The sequence below is a fragment of the Oncorhynchus mykiss genome, chromosome 13, assembly GCF_013265735.2.
Source record: "Oncorhynchus mykiss isolate Arlee chromosome 13, USDA_OmykA_1.1, whole genome shotgun sequence".
NCBI lineage: Eukaryota > Metazoa > Chordata > Actinopteri > Salmoniformes > Salmonidae > Oncorhynchus > Oncorhynchus mykiss.
In genome coordinates, this window is record NC_048577.1 from 30,882,282 (window position 1) to 30,905,737 (window position 23,456).

At 42.3% G+C, this 23,456-nt stretch overlaps 2 protein-coding genes across 6 annotated transcripts in view; one reads left to right on the forward strand and one right to left on the reverse strand.

Moving 5' to 3' along the window:
* Window positions 1-3,995: 3,995 nt before the first annotated feature.
* Window positions 3,996-15,143, reverse strand: LOC110485140 (protein PET100 homolog, mitochondrial; the record flags this gene model as incomplete). Its single annotated transcript, XM_021556209.2, has 4 exons — window positions 3,996-5,961; window positions 8,802-8,834; window positions 9,213-9,299; window positions 15,120-15,143. Coding segments are annotated over 4 exons (240 nt in total), but the record flags the coding sequence as incomplete, so codon positions are not given.
* A 7,373-nt stretch (window positions 15,144-22,516) lies between these two features.
* LOC110485141 (bromodomain-containing protein 4) overlaps window positions 22,517-23,456 on the forward strand; it is a 57,522-nt gene continuing 56,582 nt past the window's right edge. For 3 of the 5 annotated variants that reach the window (XM_036940745.1, XM_036940748.1, XM_036940749.1), the window contains exon 1: window positions 22,517-22,661. The gene's annotated coding sequence lies outside the window, so the exon portion shown is untranslated. Of the gene's footprint in view, window positions 22,662-22,693; window positions 23,449-23,456 lie in introns of those variants that run through there. The other 2 variants (XM_036940746.1, XM_036940750.1) reach the window with 2 other exon arrangements.

Below are 23,456 nucleotides of genomic sequence, written 5' to 3' on the forward strand. Positions count from 1 at the left end.
CTGCCAGGACCTAGGATCAAGAGAGACACTCAAGTGTTTTAGTACCATTTCTCTTGACACAATGATGAAAATAATCATGGCCTCTAAACCTTCAAGCTGCATACTGGACCCTATTCCAACTAAACTACTGAAAGAGCTGCTTCCTGTGCTTGGCCCTCTTATGTTGAACATAATAACGGCTCTCTATCCACCAGATGTGTACCAAACTCACTAAAAGTGGCAGTAATAAAGCCTCTCTTGAAAAAGCCAAACCTTGACCCAGAAAAGATTTAAAAAACTATCGGCCTATATCGAATCTTCCAATCCTCTCAAAATTTTTAGAAAAGGCTGTTGCGCAGCAACCCACTGCCTTCCTGAAGACAAACATTGTATACGAAATGCTTCAGTCTGGTTTTAGACCCCATCATAGCACTGAGACTGCACTTGTGAAGGTGGTAAATGACCTTTTAATGGCATCAGACCGAGGCTCTGCATCTGTCCTCATGCTCCTAGACCTTAGTGCTGCTTTTGATACCATCGATCACATTCTTTTGGAGAGATTGGAAACCCAAATTGGTCTACACGGACAAGTTCTGGCCTGGTTTAGATCTTATCTGTCGGAAAGATATCAGTTTGTCTCTGTGAATGGTTTGTCCTCTGACAAATCAACTGTAAATTTCGGTGTTCCTCAAGGTTTCATTTTATGACCACTATTGTTTTCACTATATATTTTACCTCTTGGGGATGTCATTCGAAAACATAATGTTAACTTTCACTGTTATGCGGATGACACACAGCTGTACATTTCAATGAAACACGGTGAAGCCCCAAAATTGCCCTCGCTAGAAGCATGTGTTTCAGACATAAGGAAGTGGATGGCTGCAAACTTTCTACTTTTAAACTCGGACAAAACAGAGATGCTTGTTCTAGGTCCCAAGAAACAAAGAGATCTTCTGTTGAATCTGACAATTAATCTTAATGGTTGTACAGTCGTCTCAAATAAAACTGTGAAGGACCTCAGCGTTACTCTGGACCCTGATCACTCTTTTGAAGAACATATCAAGGCTGTTTCAAGGACAGCTTTTTTTCATCTATGTAACATTGCAAAAATCAGAAACTTTCTGTCCAAAAATGATGCAGAAAAATTAATCCATGCTTTTGTCACTTCTAGGTTAGACTACTGCAATGCTCTACTTTCCGGCTACCCGGATAAAGCACTAAATAAACTTCAGTTAGTGCTAAATATGGCTGCTAGAATCCTGACTAGAACCAAAAAATGTGATCATATTACTCCAGTGCTAGCCTCCCTACACTGGCTTCCTGTCAAGGCAAGGGCTGATTTCAAGGTTTTACTGCTAACCTACAAAGCATTACATGGGCTTGCTCCTACCTAGCACTCTGATTTGGTCCTGCCGTACATACCTACACGTACGCTACGGTCACAAGACGCAGGCCTCCAAATTGTCCCTAGAATTTCTAAGCAAACAGCTGGAGGCCGGGCTTTCTCCTATAGAGCTCCATTTTTATGGAATGGTCTGCCTACCCATTCGAGAGATGCAAACCTTTAAGTCTTTACGGAAGACTCATCTCTTCAGTGGGTCATATGATTGAGTGTAATCTGGCCCAGGAGTGTGAAGGTGATCGGAAAGGCTCTGGAGCAACGAACCGCCCTTGCTGTCTCTGCCTGGCCGGTTCCCCTCTTTCCACTGGTATTCTCTGCCTCTAACCCTATTACAGGGGCTGAGTCACTGGCTTACTAGGGCTCTTTCATACCGTCCCTAGGTGGGGTGCGTCACTTGAGTGGGTTGAGTCACTGATGTGATCTCCCTGTCTGGTTTGGCGCCACCTTGGGTTGTGCCGTGGCGGAGATCTTTGTGGGCTATCCTCTGCTTGTCTCAGGGTGGTAATTTGGTGGTTGAAGATATCCCTCTAGTGGTGTGGGGGCTGTTGCTTTGGCAAAGTGGGTGGGGGGTTTTCCTTCCTGTTTGGCCCTGTCGGGGGTGTCATCGGATGGGGCCACAGTGTCTCCTGATAAACATATGTATTCGGTGCAATTAGGGGTACATAAATTAAATTACTTACATTGTGTTTGCCAATGCCCCAAATATCATGTACATTTGATGCAGCATTATGATGACTCATTGTCACAATGGTAGGGATTAACTGAGCTGGTCTTGGATCATTTATGGGACTAGTGTTTAGAGTGTTGGGCCAGTAATCGAAAGGTTGCTAGATCGAATCCTTGAGCTGACAAGGTAAAACTCTGTCGTTCTGCCCCTGAACAAGGCAGTTAACTCACTGTTCCTAGGCCATCATTGTAAATAAGAATTTGTTCTTAACTGATTTGCCTAGTTAAATAAAAAAAATAAAAAACATCTACTAATAATTGTTTCAACGCAGCCTTGAATGCGTGGACAGGAGCCAAGATGATTTGGATGGACTCTGTCATTCCTATAGAGTATCTTCTGTTTCCAGAAGCTATCAATAAAAGTGACTCTAGCAAGTCTTTTAGCAAGATGTGTAATGCCAGCAGTCCGCTGAATCTTTCACACCCGCGGCCCAACGATGGTACTGGACCTGAAATTATTGGCCATTTTTTTGCCTTGGGGCCCGAGTTTCTCACCATAGACCTGCCTTTGATGACAGCTGGTGTTGTTGAATGGGCCGATCTCTCAGGCAGTCACATGGCTGGGAGCTCCGAGGATCCGAACACGAGGTAGAGGCCACTGGAGAGGGAGACAGAGCCGAGGACGAAGACACTGGGTTTGTGCCCATAGGCGACGTTGTTGCCGGTGATGTCTGGTGAGGACCTGCCTTACAACAGGCCTACAAACCCTCAGTCCAGCCTTTCTCGGCCTATTGCAGACAGTCTGAGCACTGATGGAGGGATTGTGCGTTCCTGGTGTAACTCAGGCAGTTGTTGTTGCCATCCTGTACCTGTCCCGCAGGTGTGATGTTCAAATGTACCGATCCTGTGCAGGTGTTGTTACACGTGGTCTGCCACTGCGAGGACAATCAGCTGTCCGTCCTGTCTCCCTGTAGCGCTGTCTTAGGCATCTCACAGGACGGACATTGCAATTTATTGCCCTGGCCACATCTGCAGTCCTCCTTGCAACATGCCTAAGGCACGTTCACGCAGATGAGCAGGGACACTGGGCATCTTTCTTTTGGTGTTTTTCAGTCAGTAGAAAGGCCTCTTTAGTGTCCTAAGTTTTCATAACTGCGACCTTAATTGCCTACCGTCTGTAAGCTGTTAGTGTCTTAACGACCGTTCCACAGGTGGATGTTCAGGAATTGTTTATGGTTCATTGAACAAGCATGGGAAACAGTTTAAACCCTTTACAATGAAGATCTGTGAAGTTACTTGGATTTTTATGAATGATCTTTTTTAAGACAGGGTCTTGAAAAAAGGACATTTCTTTTTTTTGCTGAGTTTAGATGGGGGATTTTATCTCATTTTACTCCACTGAGCAACAATTGTCATATCTTTATCCTAAATGGTACCCTATTCCCCATGTCGTGCACTATATAGGGAATATGGTGCCATTTGGGACAAATATACAGTTTTAAGGCAAAGCCTCTTATTTATGATAAGTTAGCTAACCTTTCGAACTGACAGTCTATACATGCAGTCATCCAGGACTCCAGACAAGCTGTTTTGTCACTCAAACATCTTCCCCCATTGGACTGAGTGGTGCTGGACTTCCAGTCTGCGGGTTACACACACAACTTGATAATAGTATTTCTGTAACTTTGGTTGAATTTTAAGTCGTTCTTCAAATCTTGGATGTTCGCCTCTAATGCTGTCTGTCCTTGCTTCCCTCTGATGTTTTCAGGAGGCAAGAGGACATGAGGAATCGAGGAGAGTTTACAGATTCAAAACATTTTCTCCCAACTGAACACGACTCAGCAATAAAATTACATGTCACAAATCACAACACAGGGGCTTTGTGACATCATACTGTTTCTAGACCAGAATGGTCATATTCCAAAGTAAGTCATCACAAAACAAGCTGAAGAGGTTCAACAAAGAGATATTTAAACTTTAATTAAAAGGACAGAGTTGAAACATACATTTACAAAAGACACATTCTAAATAAAACATTATAAATAACATTCCAAGCCATATGATTCTGTCCTCATATTTCATTCACACATCTTGAGACAATCACACACACACAAGGTTTACCATCACAGAGCAGATCATCAACAGTCAAGTCGTGGTTTACTGCAGTGAAATAAAGCATTTCATAAAAAGCTTTTCAGTTCAAAGGGGTAACTTTAAGGTCCCCCTCCAGCACAACCTCCCAAAGGCTGTATAGTATAGCCTACATGCTCCACGACATCCAAAATCCTCCAACCCCAAATGGCACCCTTTTTCCTATAAAGTGCACTAAGTTTTACCATAGCCCTATGGGCCATGGTCAACGTAGTATACTAAATAGGTAATAGGGTGCCTTTTGTGACAGGGAACATTTTTAAATTTTACCTTTTTATTTATACAGGTTTTTTCTCATTGAGATAATATCTCTTTTCCAAGAGACATGGTCCAATAGCAGCAAGGGGAACAACTTTTCAGACAAAACAACTTAAACACTACATTAAACAAAACTATAAACACACATACAGTACAACAATTACATATTACATTAAAAACACAAACATCTTGACTAAAAACGGCTGGCCTAAAAACAATTACACTCTTCTATGATATATACATCGAACAAGTGTTTAAACTCCACCAACAAAACTAGATCATCACATTTTAAAAGAAAAACAAGCCTTATGCTGGTAATAAAATAACATTTTCAGCTTGAGCTTCCTTATCAAGTTCTCTACATGCACAGTTGAAGCTCAGCTTATCATCAACCCACACACCCAAATAGTTGTACACCAACTTGCTCTATAGTATGTCCAGCCAATGTAGCAATGACATGATTTGTAACATGCCTGGCATTTGAAAATACCATGCATTTTGTTTTAACCGAATTTAGAATCAGCTTTAAATCATACAGATTCTGTTGTATGATGTTAAATGCTCTTTGGGCATTTTCAAAAGCTAAAGAAACTACCACCACTTGAATAAAGAACAGTATCATCTGCTTAACAATTAACATCCGCTGTTTCAATAAGATCCCCGATGTTGTTGATATACAAAATGAACAACTGTGGGCCCAAAATAGAACCTTGAGGAACACCTGAGCACACCTCTATGGATTTACAACCATCCGCCATTACACATTGTGTACGATTTGATAGGTAATTTATAAACCAATCTAGAGCATGACCAGTAATTCCACAACATTTTAATCTTTGCACTAACACAGCATGGTCCACGGTGTCAAAAGCCTTCGACAAATCAATAAAAACAGACACATAATGTAACTTCTTATCAAGAGCACAGTGGATGTCATTTAAAATCTTCAATGTTACTGAAACAGTGCTGTGGCCAGACCTAAAACCTGATTGCATTCCATTTAAGATGTTTTCTTGGAAGTAGGTCTTAAGCTGCCTACTAACTAAGGACTCCAGTACCTTTGGCAGTACAGACAATTTTGATATGGGTCGATAGTTGTCAAGTAGCGGGGGATCTCCACCTTTCAAAAGAGGCAGTACAAAAGCAGATTTCCATAACTTGGGGATTTCCTTAACATCAAGCTTAAGGTTAAAAATACATGTTAAGGGGGAGCAATGATGTCTGTGGCTAGGTGGAGGCGGGGGTCTAGTTCATCAGGGCCAGGGGATTGTTTTTAATCAATTTCTTTCAGGGCTTTACACATGTTCCAGTCCACAGGCCTGACAGTGAGACTGCTCCCCCTCCTGTGGAACAACAAGGCTTCTGATTGGGCATCGTCCTACTCTGATTGTCTCTCTGAACTGTCCTTCTCACTCCTTCTCAGCCTCATCAAAGGCCATCCGTTTCAGTAGCCGCCGCTCCTTCCAGTCTCGCATCCGCTCTTTGAAGTCTTCCAGCTCTTTCCTCTGTAACACAGATCGTTCAGTCATAATCAACCACTGTCAATCAAAACCGTTCATTTTAAACTTTATTGATAGATTTTCAATTATGAGGACAGAGACATTGATAACAAATACAACATACTCTGTCTGTCCTTCGATACCCCACCATCAAAACAGTTCTTAACTTCATACGGCTGCAGGGGCAGTATTGAGTAGCTTGGATGAAAAGGTGCCCATTGTAAAACGGCCAGCTCTTCAGTCTCAGTTGCTAATATATGCATATTATTATTAGTATTGGATAGAAAACACTCTAAAGTTTCCAAAACTGTCAAAATATTGTCTGTGAGTATAACAGAACTGATATTGCAGGCGAAACCCTAAGAAAAATCAAAACAGGAAGTGGCTTCTATTTTGAAAACTCCATGTTCCATAGCCTTCCTTTGCTGGATTTAAAGGGATATGAACCAGATTCCTTTTCCTATCGCTTCCTCAAGTTGTCAGTCTTCAGACATTTCAGGCTTTTATTTTGAAAAATTAGCCAGAACGATAACATCGCGTCAAGTGCGCAACAGAATTTGGACAGCCATTGTTTTCCCCTCTCCTACTGTGAAAGACATTTGCGGTTGATATATTATCGATCGATTATAAAAAACGTTTGACATGTTTCTGTGGACATTATGGAAACTATTTGGAATTTGTCTGCGTTGTTGTGACCGCTCTTTCCTGTGCATTTCTGAACATAATGTGACAAACAAACGGAGGTATTTTGGATATAAAAATCATCTTTATAGAACAAACGGAACATTTGTTGTGTAACTGGGAGTCTCGTGAGTGAAAACATCCGGAGATCAAAGGTAAACGATTAATTTGATTGCTTTTCTGATTTTCGTGACCGAGCTACCTGATGCTAAGTGTACTTAATGTTTTATCGCGCAAAAAATCTGACACGACAGGTGGATTAACAAAAGGCTAAACTGTGTTTTCCTATATTGCACTTGTGATTTCATTAATATAAATATTTATAGTAATATTTGTTGTATGTAGCGCTATGCTATTCAGAGGTTGTTGATGACACTTATCCTGATAGGGGGATTGCAGCCATAACAAGATAAAGGGATATTCTACTCAAAATATTATGTTCAATTGTTTTGGGAGTGGGATATTCCTTTAATCTCAAATCTTTACCCTCCAAAAGTATCACTATTAGTAGGCATTGATATTCGTCATACTTCATTGTTCCCAACTTAAGAGAAAATGTGTTACTTTTATTTCTTATTCTTGGGGGGTATTTTTTAAACTGCATTGTTGGTTAAACAACCTCTTTGGGCTAGGGGGCAGTATTTTCACGTCCGGATGAAAAGCGTGCCCAGAGTAAACTGCCTACTACTCAGGCCCAGAAGCTAGGATATGCATATTAATAGATATGGATAGAAAACACTGAAGTTTCTAAAACTGTTTGAATGAGGTCTGAGTATAACAGAATTCATATGGCAGGTGAAAAACCTGAGAAAAATCCAACCAGGAAGTGGGAAATCTGAGGCTTGTTGGTTTTCAAGTGATTGCCTATCCAATATCCAGTGTAAATGGGGTCAGATTGCACTTCCCAAGGCTTCCACTAGTTGTCAACAGTCTTTAGAAAGTTGTTTCAGGCTTCTATTGTGAAAGGGGAGAGAATAAAAGCATTCGGAGTAAGTGGCTCAGCGAAAGCCATCAGTTGTTTATCGTGCGTGGCCGTGAGCTCCGTTCCCTTTCCGTTCTAATGACAACGGAATTGTCCAGTTGGAATATTATTGAAGATTTATGATTAAAAAAAACATCCTAAAGATTGATTATATACATTGTTTGAGATGTTTCTACGAACTTTAATGGAACTTTGACTTTGTCTGGACTTAGTGCCTGCGCTTTGTGCATTTGGATTAGTGAACTAAACGTGCGAACAAAAAAGGAGGTATTTGGACATAAAGATGTACTTTATCGAACATTTATTGTGGAACTGGGATTCCTGGGAGTGCATTCCGATGAAGATCATCAAAGGTAAGTGAATATTTATAACGCTATTTCTGACTTTTGTTGACTCCACAACTTGGCAGATATCTGTATGGCTTGTTTTGGTGGGTGAGCGCTGTACTCGGATTATTGCATGGTATGCTTTTGCCGTAAAGCTTTTTTGAAATCTGACACAGCGGTTGCTTTAAGGAGAAGTGTATCTTTAATCCTATGTATAACACTTGTATCTTTCATCAAAGTTTATGATGAGTATTTCTGTAAATTGATGTGGCTCTCTGCAAATTCACCGGATGTTTGAGGCAAAACATTACTCAACATAACGCGCCAATGTAAACTAAGATTTATGGATAGAAATTTGAACTTTATCGAACAAAACATACATGTATTGTGTAACATGAAGTCCTATGAGTGCCATCTGATGAAGATGGCCAAAGGTTAGAGATAACTCTTCTCTATTTCTGCTTTTTGTGACTCTCTTCGGCTGGAAAATGGTTGTATGTTTTTTGTGACTAGGCACTGACCTAACATAATCGCATGGTATGCTTTCACCATAAAGCCTTTTTGAAATCGGGACACTGTGGTTGGATTAACAAGAAGTTTATCTTTAAAATGGTGTATAACAATTGTATGCTTGGGGAATTTTAATTATGAGATTTCTGTTGTTTGAATTTGGCGCACTGCCATTTCACTGGCTGTTGTCAAATCAATCCCGTTAACGGGATTTGATCCCTAAGAAGTTTTAAGGGCTTGTAAAGCATTTCACTGTAAGGTCTACACTGGTTGTATCCGGCACATGTAACAAATAAAATGTGATTTGATATGTTGGCATGATAACATGACATTATTCACACACTCACATGCATCTTCTCATCAGGTGGGAAAATCTCCCTCTGAAGGTTGTAGAAAAGATCACCATGAAAGAGGAAAGTAAAGTTTAACATTAATGAACATCAGATAAAAACTACTTATGACATGGTCATACACAAAATGTCAGAATTTGCTTTAGTTTGTCAGAGAGTACTGTCAACATTTTCAGACATTTTCAGACAATATAATAATGTGTAGCCTAAACAAAGTTTAAAGTACTGAAAGAATGAACCAGAGCCTAATAACCCTTTGGACTTTATTATGTATTAGCCTCAACAATTGTTATGCATGTAGCAACTGTTGTCTCCGGCTGAAGCAACCTTAGTTCTATGTACTTTTAATCATTAAATAAAATAAAATGAATCAAATCAACCAATCAATCAAGATAAGACCACACTAACCTTCCTCTTCACAATATATTCTTCAAAATACTCTGCTTGGTTGGAGATCCAGAACATGGTCACAGGGAAAGACAGATACAGCATCATCTGATTACAAAAAAATGCAGACACAATAAACAACTATTTCAAGTCACTACCATCTCTTTGTCAGACATGTTACATGAGTCAATATAATAGATAACAACATTGATTTGTGTATCAGTGAGCACGAATGTCATCAGTCAACAATCAGGCAGTTGGTGCTTTCAAGACAACTGGGACCTCGGGGAAAAAATGACGTCAGTGATCTTCAAGTCGGAACTCTAGAAAGATGCCATTGATTCCATCTTGGAATTCCGAGTTGTATGCTGCTTCAAAGCGATTTTTCCCCAGTAGGAGCTCCCACCCCCAAATATTTGTATTATTTTACTGGGTGTACTAACCGGCTTCACAAAACACAGACCACGTGTAACCATGCCAGTCCAGGACCTCCACATCCGGCTTCTTCACCTGCAGGATCCTCTGAGTCCAGACACCGAGACAGCAGATGAAACTGTGGGTTGGCACAACTGAAGAATTTCTGCACAAACTGTCAAAACCCATCTCAGGGAAGCTCATCTGCATGCTCTTCGTCATCACCATATTCTTGCCCTGACCGCAGTTCGGCGTTCAACTTCAGGGGGTTAATGCAGTTCCATCTACCGCAGTCACGGCTACCAGACGGCACTCAACTTCCTGCTGCAAATGCTCACCTTCGATGGCCACTTGCATGCTGGAGAAGTGTGCACTTCATGGATATATCCCGGTTTCAACTGAACTGGGAAGATAGCATGTATGGCTTCACGTGGGCGAGCAATTTGCTGATGTCAACAATGTGAACAGTGTGCATACTCAGACATGTCACCCATTGAGCCTGTTTAGGATGCTCTGGATCAACATGTATGATGGCGTGTTTCACAATCAACAGCCTGATCAAGTCTATAAGAAGGCGATGTCGTGCTGCATGAGGCAAATAGTGTTCACAACAGATACTGACTGGTTCTTATCCACACCCCTACCTTTATTTTATATGTATCTGTGACCAACAGTTCCATATCTGTATTAGCAGTCATGTGAAATCCATAGATTTGGGCCTAATGAATGTGTCAATCGACAGATTTCCTTATATTAACTGTAACTCTGTAAAATCTTTGAAATTGTTGGATGTTGCGTTTACATTTTTGTTCAGTGTATATATGGAGGACACAGGTATGTGGATTGTTTTTCTAAATTTGAAATAAATTATTTTCTTTATTGTGTACAAAATATATAAGGGTCACTATCTAAATATCAGTCAGAGCGTTAATCAAAGCTCAGAATGCTTATGTTGATCTGACTGAGTTCTAATCGTGCCTGCCTCTTTGCAAATGAGTGGAATCATGAATAGTGGTTTGTTCATTATGTTCGGATGTGTCCCCCAGATTTGCCTTTAAGCAGCACATTCACAACTCTCTGAAATGGCTAACTCCGCCCTCTCGCGGCACAGGCCAATGGCCTGACGCTTCGATCACACTGATAGCGTCAATGCATTTTGGCACACCAGAAGTACATTAATTTCCAATCGAACGCTGTGTTCGCGTTGGAGAAGCAGTTGCAGTGCATTCTGTGTGGTGCATAAGATGTAAGAACGTACGCATCAAAATGTATGCATAGACGGCTTGACAGAAATGGTAGCAGAAGGTGAATGTTGAACTTTTGTTGCACACATATCCAGATGATGCTGCGGACCATTTTGCGCAATAACGCTATCGGTGTGATAGAGGCGTGAAGCAAACTACCCCAACACGCAGTAAGCTCAAGTAGACAACTTGAGATGCCGCTGACAGTGTTTACAAGATGCCGGACAAAATACATTCCCCAAAAGAAACAAAAACATACTGAGAATGAGTGCAAAACTGGTAAATAGTCACTTTGATTATATATACACTGCACAAAAAAATAAAGGGAACACTAAAATAACACATCCTAGATCTGAATTAATGAAATATTATTATTAAATACTTTTTTCTTTACATAGTAGAATGTGCTGACAACAAAATCAAACAAAAATTATCAATGGAAATCAAATTTATCAACCCATGGAGGTCTGGATTTGGAGTCACACTCAAAATTAAAGTGGAAAACCACACTACAGGCTGATCCAACGTTGATGTAATGTCCTTAAAAACAAGTCAAAATTAGGCTCAGTAGTGTGTGTGGCCTCCACGTGCCTGTATGACCTCCCTACAACACCTGGGCATGCTCCTGATGAGGCGGCGGATGGTCTCCTGAGGGATCTCCTCCCAGACCTGGACTAAAGCATCCGCCAACTCCTGGACAGTCTGTGGCATTGGTGGATGGAGCGAGACATGATGTCCCAGATGTGCTCAATTGGATTCAGGTCTGGGGAACGGGCGGGCCAGTCCATAGCATCAATGCCTTCCTCTTGCAGGAACTGCTGACACACTCCAGCCACATGAGGTCTAGCATTTTCTTGCATTAGGAGGAACCCAGGGCCAACCACCCCAGCATATGGTCTCACAAAAGGTCTGAGGATCTCATCTCGGTACCTATTGGCAGGCAGGCTACCTCTGGCGAGCACATGGAGGGCTGTGCGGCCCCCCAAAGAAATGCCACCCCACACCATGACTGACCAAGTCACTACCATCATGACCCACCGCCAAACCGGTCATGCTGGAGAATGTTGCAGGCAGCAGAATGTTCTCCACGGCGTCTCCAGACTGTCACATGTGCTCAGTGTGAACCTGCTTTCATCTGTGAAGAGCACAGGGCGCCAGTGGCGAATTTGCCAACCTTGGTGTTCTCTGGCAAATGCCAAACGTCCTGCACGGTGTTGGGCTGTAAGCACAACCCCCACCTGTGGACGTCGGGCCCTCATACCACCCTCATGGAGTCTGTTTCTGACCGTTTGAGCAGACACATGCACATTTGTGGCCTGCTGGAGGTCATTTTGCAGGGCTCTGGCAGTGCTCCTCCTGCTCCTCCTTGCACAAAGGCAGAGGTAGCGGTCCTGCTGCTGGGTTGTTGCCCTCCTACGGCCTCCTCCACATCTCCTGATGTACTGGCCTGTCTCCTGGTAGCGCCTCCATGCTCTGGACACTACGCTGACAGACACAGCAAACCTTCTTGCCACAGCTCGCATTGATGTGCCATCCTGGATGAGCTGCACTACCTGAGCCACTTGTGTGGGTTGTAGACTCCGTCTCATGCTACCACTAGAGTGAAAGCACCGCCAGCATTCAAAAGTGACCAAAACATCAGCCAGGAAGCATAGGAACTGAGAAGTGGTCTGTGGTCTCCAGCTGCAGAACCACTCCTTTATTGAGGGTGTCTTGCTAATTGCCTATAATTTCCACCTGTTGTCTATTCCATTTGCACAACAGCATGTAAAATGTATTGTCAATCAGTGTTGCTTCCTAAGTGGACAGTTTGATTTCACAGAAGTGTGATTGACTTGGAGTTACATTGTGTTGTTTAAGTGTTCCCTTTATTTTTTTGAGCAGTGTGTATATATATATATATATATATATAGATATATAGATAGATAGATAGATAGATATATAGATAGATAGATAGATAGATAGATAGATAGATAGATAGATAGATAGATATATATCTCAGTCACTAAGGTGGCTAGCAGCCGGAAGACTTCTAAGCTAACGTTAAACGGAGCCTACTGAGGAAGGAGCAAAAAATATGCTACAAAATTCTAATAATAACTTTGCTTTACAGAGAGTAGGCTACTGACGCTCAGTGGTGAGGCTGAGGTGGGCTGAAATGCATGCAGGAGGGAGCAGAGGAGACAGAGAAAGAGAGGGGAAGCAAGCAGAGATAGAGGTTAGTACTGTGGTTCCCAAACCTGGGGACTAGGTGCCATTGGGAGTCCCCTGAATTTTTTTTTACTAATCTTATCAAACAAGTTAAAACAAAAAAAAGATGTGGATATGTTCATATTGAAACACATGGCCTATATTTGCTATAGGCCAAGATTAAAATGCAAACAATACAGTTCTAAAAAATAAAAATAAAAAAAGTAATACGTTTTCGTTTCGTCAATGATGTCAGTTTGAATCATTCCGGGGTATAACATTACAATTGTATAGCTATTAGGCTATGTGTTTGTAGATTGAATAAAGTGAATGAACCTACTGCAGCCAATGTGGTTGCTGGGGTCATTTTTCCTTGTTTTTGCTGTTCTCCAAATAGCATTTTTAAAATGTGTTTTAATTGTATAGAAATTCAGTAAATACGTTTCAACTTTCAAATACACCGAATAAAACTCAAACCCTGGTTACCGCCCTGCTGGTTAAAGGATCATTTGTAGAAAACAGCTAGCTACATTTTGAAGTGTTGCATTTAGAGTCAAGTGGGTGGCCAACGTGGTAAGTCTAAATTAATAAATTTTTTGTTAATCACGTCCATCAATATCGAGCTGAAATAAATAGAACATGGGGCAAACTTTTAGGGTGTAGCGCTGTTTAAACTAACACTATTCAAACGGCACACAGACACTTGGAATAACCTATACATGGTTGGTTAGATGAGAACTTGTAGGCTTATATCTATATTTTGGAGTGTTGGATGTTGATTTCAGGAGGCTGCCATCACGGAAAAGGGAACAGACCACTTTTTCCTGTTAACTTATACGAATCAAGACGTGGCATAGGATATAAACAGTGACAACGGTTGGCTGATATTTAAGTAATAGTTTGACTGTCAAATCGATGTATTGGTTTGAGGCACGCAACTTTTATAGAGACCATGCCGAATTTTCCGTGCAAAAGTGTGTGTAACAAAATCACAGGTACAAAACCAAAAATACTGATCTGATCTGTTAAAGCTGCAATATTAACATTTTGCACAACCCTACCAAATTAATATATATATATATATATATATCTCAATCATTCTCATTGAACACAGGTATAAGATGCGGTAGATATGCTCTATTTGCACGTTATCTATGCTTCCGGTTCTTAAGTTTCGTTTTTGCAAATTTTACATAAGATTTTGTACACCAGCGTCAAACAGCCTAAAATACAATATTTTTGGTTATTGAAAAGATTTCACAGCAGTTTAGATGATACAATGATTCTCTACACTATACATTGTTTTGTCAAATGAAATAATTTTAGCAACCAGGAAATGGAGGCTTGACTTCTGCATATTGCACCTTTAAAGAAATCAATTTTATATCATCCTGATGACTATAAACTTTTAAACTAACATCACCAATCTGAGACAAGAAGGATATGTAATTACACAACATTTTGTGGGTTGAAAATGCAAGCTTGTGTAAAGTAGTAACAAACTATCCACGTTAGGGAAATTAGCACAATATACAATAATTTAATATGGCAAAATAATTTACTTGTCACATGCTTCGTAAACAGGTGTAGGCTAACAATGTTAATTTAAGATGATAGTATGTTGCCCACTCAACCTACTGAAGAATGACATGCATGTCAATCAGCGCTCAAAACTAGAGCCTATTGTCTAGTGTCTGTGTAGCAGCCTGAACGTTTGACATCCCTACTTTTTCGTAGCAGGTTAACTTAAGATAATTAACGTAGCAGGTTAGGCGACTGAGGTTAAAGTTAGGAAAAGGGTTAGCGAATATGCTCTCCTAAACTGCTACGAAAAATCACTATCGAAGTGGCGTGAAAAGAGTGTGTCCCCTAAAATAATATCAGTGTTGTCGAGGACGATGTTACGTGACCACTTGAATAGCTAGCGAATGTACTGTAACGATCTACCACAATACAGAGCATTTCGCATGCAGTCTATTTTCTTGTTGCAGTTAAGATCCTTTACAAAAGAAACATTGTACCCTCGTGTATGCTATTTATCACGTCATTATGATTGAACGAACAAACATATTTTACTCACACGAAACACCTCTATCTTCACCCCCCATGTTTACGCTGTTGCTGACCCAACCTTTACACTGTACTTCCTGGTTTTAGGGTTTCGTCTTTTCATAAAATATCCAATCAGTGACTAGAGTCCCATTTCTTTACGGTCAGCGCTATTCGCGGTCCTTGGTACCGCCTTTGATACTGTAAGCCATAGGTTTATTTTTAATACCCCCCCCACTTTTTTTTTTTTTTTTTACATTTGGAAATGTCTTTATTAAATCAATAAGAACTCTTTACAATGGAAGTAATAGCTCTGTAAAACCACACCACCTACATTTGAAGTCAACAGAGGAGTGAGGCAAGGTTGCCCAATTAGTCCATTCCTCTACTTCTTGACAGCTCAGTTTTTTTGTTGGTTTTTTTTCACCTTTATTTAACCAGGTAGGCAAGTTGAGAACAAGTTCTCATTTACAATTGCGACCTGGCCAAGATAAAGCAAAGCAGTTCGACAGATACAACAACACAGAGTTACACATGGAGTAAAACAAACATACAGTCAATAATACAGTAGAAAAATAAGTCTATATACAATGTGAGCAAATGAGGTGAGATAAGGGAGGTAGGCAAAAAAGGCCATGGTGGTGAAGTAAATACAATATAGCAATTAAAAAATAAATAAAATAAACACTGGAATGGTAGATTTGCAGTGGATGAATGTGCAAAGTAGAGATAGATATAATGGGGGTGCAAAGGAGCAAAATAAAGAAATACAGTAGGGGGAGAGTTTGGGCTAAATTATAGATGGGCTATGTACAGGTGCAGTAATCTGTGAGCTGCTCTGACAGCTGGTGCTTAAAGCTAGTAGTGAGGGGGATAAGTGTTTCCAGTTTCAGAGATTTTTGCAGTTCGTTCCAGTCATAGGCAGCAGAGAACTGGAAGGAGAGGCGGCCAAAGTAAGAATTGGTTTTGGGGGTGACCAGAGAGATATACCTGCTGGAGCACGTGCTACAGGTGGGTGCTGCTATGGTGACCAGCGAGGTAAGATAAGGGGGAACTTTACCTAGCAGGGTCTTGTAGATGACCTGGAGCCAGTGGGTTTGGCGACGAGTATGAAGCGAGGGCCAGCCAACGAGAGCGTACAGGTCGCAGTGGTGGGTAGTATATTATAGTATTATAGTATTCAGAAGCTAGTTAGCTTATTTACTGGCTAATCGTTAGTACTCAGCTAACCACGGTTTGTGGTCATCGGCTGTCCTTTGGCTCGAGAATCTATCGCCAGTTTTGTACGGCGCGGTGCAGCGCAGCACGGCTCGGAACGGAACATACCGGATTTCGGCCGCTGGCTCTGGACATCCATACCTGGATCTCACAGCTAGCTAGCTGCTATCCGTGTGACTATCGTCTTTCGTTGATTCCGGAGCTAACATCAATTGTTCCGGAGCTAGCCAGCTGAAGAGTTCCATCAATCACTCCTGGGCTGCAGTCACCTATCCGGACCCGTTTTGCTGCCTACGCGGAGCCCCACCGGGCCTTCACAGTTGGACTGCCGACGTTGTCTACCCGAGGGAATTGTCCGGCTGGCTCCTCCGGCGCAACGTTGCCTGGGCGCCCATCTGCGGCCTGCTAGCCATTGGCTATCTTATCGGCTGCTATCTGAATAGACAATCGGACAATTTTTATTTTATTTTAATTTATTTATTTATTTTTCTTCTTGGGCCTCTATGACTATATCTATTGTTTTTATTTTTGTTGTTGTTGTGTGATTTGGATTAATCCCCTCTACCACACGGAAACCCACTAATCTACTGACGGAACGCAAGAGTTGGCTAATAACAGACCTCCATTCTATGCTAGCTTGCTCCTATGCTAGCTTGCTACCGATTTAGCTGTCTAAATCGCCGTGACCCCCAACCAACCTCTCCACTCACTGGACCCTTTTGATCACTCGACTGAGCATGCCTCTCCTTAATGTCAATATGCCTTGTCCATTGCTGTTCTGGTTAGTGTTTATTGGCTTATTTCACTGTAGAGCCTCTAGTCCTGCTCATTATACCTTATCCAACCTATTAGTTCCACCACCCACACATGCAATGACATCTCCTGGTTTCAATGATGTTTCTAGAGAAAATATCTCTCTCTTCATCACTCAATACCTAGGTTTACCTCCACTGTATTCACATCCTACCTTACCTTTGTCTGTACATTATACCTTGATGCTATTTTATCGCCCCCAGAAACCTCCTTTTACTCTCTGTTCCAGACGTTCTAAACGACCAATTCTTATTGCTTTTAGCCGCACCCTTATTCTACTCCTACTCTGTTCCTCTGGCGATGTAGAGGTGAATCCAGGCCCTGCAGTGCCTAGCTCCACTCCTATTCCCCAGGCGCTCTCTTTTGACGACTTCTGTAACCGTAATAGCCTTGGTTTCATGCATGTTAACATTAGAAGCCTCCTCCCTAAGTTTGTTCTATTCACTGCTTTAGCACACTCTGCCAACCCGGATGTTCTAGCTGTGTCTGAATCCTGGCTTAGGAAGACCACCAAAAATTCAGACATTTTAATTCCAAACTACAACATTTTCAGACAAGATAGAACTGCCAAAGGGGGCGGTGTTGCAATCTACTGCAAAGATAGCCTGCAGAGTTCTGTCCTACTATCCAGGTCTGTACCCAAACAATTTGAACTTCTACTTTTAAAAATCCACCTCTCTAAAAACAAGTCTCTCACCGTTGTCGCCTGCTATAGACCACCCTCTGCCCCCAGCTGTGCTCTGGACACCATATGTGAACTGATTGCCCCCCATCTATCTTCAGAGCTTGTGCTGCTAGGCGACCTAAACTAGAACATGCTTAACACCCCAGCCATCCTACAATCTAAACTTGATGCCCTCAACCTCACACAAATTATCAATGAACCTACCAGGTACCTCCCCAAAGCCTTAAACACGGGCACCCTCATAGATATCATCCTAACCAACTTGCCCTCTAAATACACCTCTGCTGTTTTCAACCAAGATCTCAGCGATCACTGCCTCCATCCGTAATGGGTCAGCGGTCAAACGACCTCCACTAGTCACTGTAAAACGCTCCCTGAAACACTTCAGCGAGCAGGCCTTTCTAATCGACCTGGCCGGGGTATCCTGGAAGGATATTGATCTCATCCCGTCAGTAGAGGATGCCTGGATCTTTTTTTTAAATGCCTTCCTAACCATCTTAAATAAACATGCCCCATTCAAGAAATTTAGAACCAGGAACAGATATAGCCCTTGGTTCTCCCCAGACCTGACTGCCCTTAACCAACACAAAAACATCCTATGGCGTTCTGCATTAGCATCGAACAGCCCCCGTGATATGCAGCTGTTCAGGGAAGCTAGAAACCATTATACACAGGCAGTTAGAAAAGCCAAGGCTAGCTTTTCAAGCAGAAATTTGCTTCCTGCAACACTAACTCAAAAAAGTTCTGGGACACTGTAAAGTCCATGGAGAATAAGAACACCTCCTCCCAGCTGCCCACTGCACTGAAGATAGGAAACACTGTCACCACTGATAAATCCACCATAGTTGAGAATTTCAATAAGCATTTTTCTACGGCTGGCCATGCTTTCCACCTGGCTACTCCTACCCCGGTCAACAGCACTGCACCCCCCACAACAACTCGCCCAAGCCTTCCCCATTTCTCCTTCTCCAAAATCTGCTCAGCTGATGTTCTGAATGAGCTGCAAAATCTGGACCCCTACAAATCAGCCGGGCTAGACAATCTGGACCCTTTCTTTCTAAAATGATCTGCCAAAATTGTTGCCACCCCTATTACTAGCCTGTTCAACCTCTCTTTCGTGTCGTCTGAGATTCCCAAAGATTGGAAAGCAGCTGCGGTCATCCCCCTCTTCAAAGGGGGTGACACTCTTGACCCAAACTGCTACAGACCTATATCTATCCTACCATGCCTTTCTAAGGTCTTCGAAAGCCAAGTCAACAAACAGATTACCGACCATTTCGAATCTCACCATACCTTCTCTGCTATGCAATCTGGTTTCAGAGCTGGTCATGGGTGCACCTCAGCCACGCTCAAGGTCCTAAATGATATCTTAACCGCCATCGATAAGAAACATTACTGTGCAGCCGTATTCATTGATCTGGCCAAGGCTTTCGACTCTGTCAATCACCACATCCTCATCGGCAGACTCGACAGCCTTGGTTTCTCAAATGATTGCCTCGCCTGGTTCACCAACTACTTCTCTGATAGAGTTCAGTGTGTCAAATCGGAGGGTCTGCTGTCCGGACCTCTGGGAGTCTCTATGGGGGTGCCACAGGGTTCAATTCTTGGACCGACTCTCTTCTCTGTATACATCAATGAGGTCGCTCTTGCTGCTGGTGAGTCTCTGATCCACCTCTACGCAGACGACACCATTCTGTATACTTCTGGCCCTTCTTTGGACACTGTGTTAACAACCCTCCAGGCAAGCTTCAATGCCATACAACTCTCCTTCCGTGGCCTCCAATTGCTCTTAAATACAAGTAAAACTAAATGCATGCTCTTCAACCGATCGCTACCTGTACCTACCCGCCTGTCCAACATTACTACTCTGGACAGCTCTGACTTAGAATACGTGGACAACTACAAATACTTAGGTGTCTGGTTAGACTGTAAACTCTCCTTCCAGACCCATATCAAACATCTCCAATCCAAAGTTAAATCTAGAATTGGCTTCCTATTTCGCAACAAAGCATCCTTCACTCATGCTGCCAAACATACCCTTGTAAAACTGACCATCCTACCAATCCTCGACTTTGGCGATGTCATTTACAAAATAGCCTCCAATACCCTACTCAACAAATTGGATGCAGTCTATCACAGTGCAATCCGTTTTGTCACCAAAGCCCCATATACTACCCACCATTGCGACCTGTACGCTCTCGTTGGCTGGCCCTCGCTTCATACTCGTCGCCAAACCCACTGGCTCCATGTCATCTACAAGACCCTGCTAGGTAAAGTCCCCCCTTATCTCAGCTCGCTGGTCACCATTGCATCTCCCACCTGTAGCACACGCTCCAGCAGGTATATCTCTCTAGTCACCCCCAAAACCAATTATTTCTTTGGCCGCCTCTCCTTCCAGTTCTCTGCTGCCAATGACTGGAACGAACTACAAAAATCTCTGAAACTGGAAACACTTATCTCCCTCACTAGCTTTAAGCACCAACTGTCAGAGCAGCTCACAGATTACTGCACCTGTACATAGCCCACCTATAATTTAGCCCAAACAACTACCTCTTTCCCTACTGTATTTTATTTATTTATTTATTTTGCTCCTTTGCACCCCATTATTTTTATTTCTACTTTGAACATTCTCCCATTGCAAATCTACCATTCCAGTGTTTTACTTGCTATATTGTATTTACTTTGCCACCATGGCCTTTTTGCCTTTACCTCCCTTATCTCACCTCATTTGCTCACATCGTATATAGACTTGTTTATACTGTATTATTGACTGTATGTTTGTTTTACTCCATGTGTAACTCTGTGTCGTTGTATGTGTCGAACTGCTTTGCTTTATCTTGGCCAGGTCGCAATTGTAAATGAGAACTTGTTCTCAACTTGCCTACCTGGTTAAATAAAGGTGAAATAAAAAAAATTAAATAAAAAATATGGGGCTTTGGTGACAAAACGGATGGCACTGTGATAGACTGCATCCAATTTATTGAGTAGGGTATTGGAGGCTATTTTGTAAATGACGTCGCCTAAGTCGAGGATCTGTAGGATGGTCAGTTTTACGAGGGTATGTTTGGCAGCATGAGTGAAGGAGGCTTTGTTGCGAAATAGGAAGCCAATTCTAGATTTAACTTTGGATTAGAGATGTTTGATGTGTGTCTGGAAGGAGAGTTTACAGTCTAACCAGACACCTAGGTATTTGTAGTTGTCCACATATTCTAAGTCAGAACCGTCCAGAGTAGTGATGTTGGACGGGCGGGCAGGTGCAGGCAGCGATCGGTTGAAGAGCATGCATTTAGTTTTACTTGTATTTAAGAGCAATTGGAGCCCATGGAAGGAGAGTTGTAGGCATTGGAGCTCGTCTGGAGTCCAAAGAAGGGCCAGAAGTATACAGAATTGTGTCATCTGCATAGAGGTGGATCAGAGACTCACCAGCAGCAAGAGCGACATCATTGATGTATACAGAGAAGAGAGTCGGTCCAAGAATTGAACCCTGTGGCACCCCCATAGAAACTGCCAGAGGCCCGGACAACAGGCCCTCCGATTTGACACACTGAACTCTATCAGAGAAATAGTTGGTGAACCAGGCGAGGCAATCATTTGAGAAACCAAGGCTGTCGAGTCTGCCGATGAGGATGTGGTGATTGACAGAGTCGAAAGCCTTGGCCAGGTCAATGAATACTGCTGCACAGTATTGTTTCTTATCGATGGCGGTTAAGATATCATTTAGGACCTTGAGCGTGGCTGAGGTGCACCCATGACCAGCTCTGAAACCAGATTGCATAGCGGAGAAGGTATGGTGGGATTCGAAATGGTCGGTAATCTGTTTGTTGACTTGGCTTTCGAAGACCTTAGAAAGGCAGGGTAGGATAGATATAGGTCTGTAGCAGTTTGGGTCAAGTGTCCCAGTTTGAAGAGGGGGATGACCGCAGCTGCTTTCCAATCTTTGGGAATCTCAGACGACACGAAAGAGAGGTTGAACAGGCTAGTAAATAGGGGTTGCAACAATTTCGGCAGATAATTTTAGAAAGAAAGGGTCCAGATTGTCTAGCCCGGCTGATTTGTAGGGGTCCAGATTTTGCAGCTCATTCAGAACATCAGCTGACTGGATTTGGGAGAAGGAGAAATGGGGAAGGCTTGGTTGCGAGTTGCTGTGGGGGGCGCAGTGCTGTTGACCGGGGTAGGGGTAGCCAGGTGGAAAGCATGGCCAGCCGTAGAAAAATGCTTTTTGAAATTCTCAATTATAGTGGATTTATCGGTGGTGACAGTGTTTCCTATCCTCGGTGCAGTGGGCAGCTGGGAGGAGGTGTTCTTATTCTCCATGGACTTTACAGTGTCCCAGAACTTTTTTGAGTTTGTGTTGCAGGATTTGAAAAGTTTTACATCTACTAGTATCCCAGAATTCCTTTACGGGTATTACGATAGATTAAATAATTAACACCTTTGCATAATCAAAACAGCTTATGTTAAAGTTCACAGTTGGCTAGTGTTATGTAAATGCAAGCTCAAAAGAAGCAGTGGCCTGGCTTTGGCCCCAGGTGAGAGCAGGTGCCCATGTAAATGAAAGTTCGAGCCTTTTGGGTAAACGCTTGTGCGTTGCTTTGCCATGTGGTATAATGAACTGAAGTAGATAAACCAATGAAGAAGCTGATAATGTGTAGCGTGATCATTTTTGTTGTGATGCAGCGCATGTGATTGTGAAGACTAAAATGTACGGTATAGCAATGTACTAATGCAACCTGTGCGTGTACGCGGCGTTACGTACTTCACGTTCTGTCTGCGCATGACGTCACCGACGACGAGAGGTGTTTGTTCTGGATCCTGGGAAAGAAAGATCCCGCGCACCTTGACAACCGAATAAACGAGGTAAAACGTATTCGTTTTTTTTTTTTTCACACCGTGTGAATGCACGCCTTTATAAAGTAATGTATTTCACACGAAGCTCCTGTTGAGCACAAATCTAAGGACTTCGTCGTTTGAGGTCGACGTAGCGTGCGCCTACAGGGAGCGAGCGGTCTGTAAAGGCCTGCTACTGAGACACGGGAATTAAACAAGCTAACTAAGATATCCCTTTCTAATATCTCTGACTAAGCTAACAAAAAACGAACCCTTCAGTGTTAACGTTATGCCCTAGTATTGTCTTGATTACATCACAACCTACTTCATTTGGATTTCCACGGGCCTCTCTTAACACAAGATTACAGTAACGTTAGCTAAGCTAACTGTATCAACTAGCTACCTATCATCACTAGTATTAGATAAGTACCTTTCCACAGGTCGTTGACTTGGCTAGTTGTTGGCCAGCTAACAACAACAGTATTGACATCTAGTTGATTAGCTAGCAAGTAAGACAACTAAAGTTGCTTTCGTATGAGCTCAGCTTGCTGTGTTGGATGGTATGCGCGAGACTACCTAACCTTTTGGGAATACTGGTACAAAAATTGTTACGTAGTTAGCTTACATTCTAGAAGAGAAGATACGCAAGAAACACATGATTTTCAGTTCAGTAGGTCGCTAACTAGCTGGATTTTTAACAAATGGTCACTTTCCAAATTTAACGAGGATGAACGTGTTTACTTCTCACATATCTGGCCTGACAATGACAAGTGACTGTTCATACAACGCCATTGTCGTTCCCTCAACTGGATTTGAAGTAGGTAA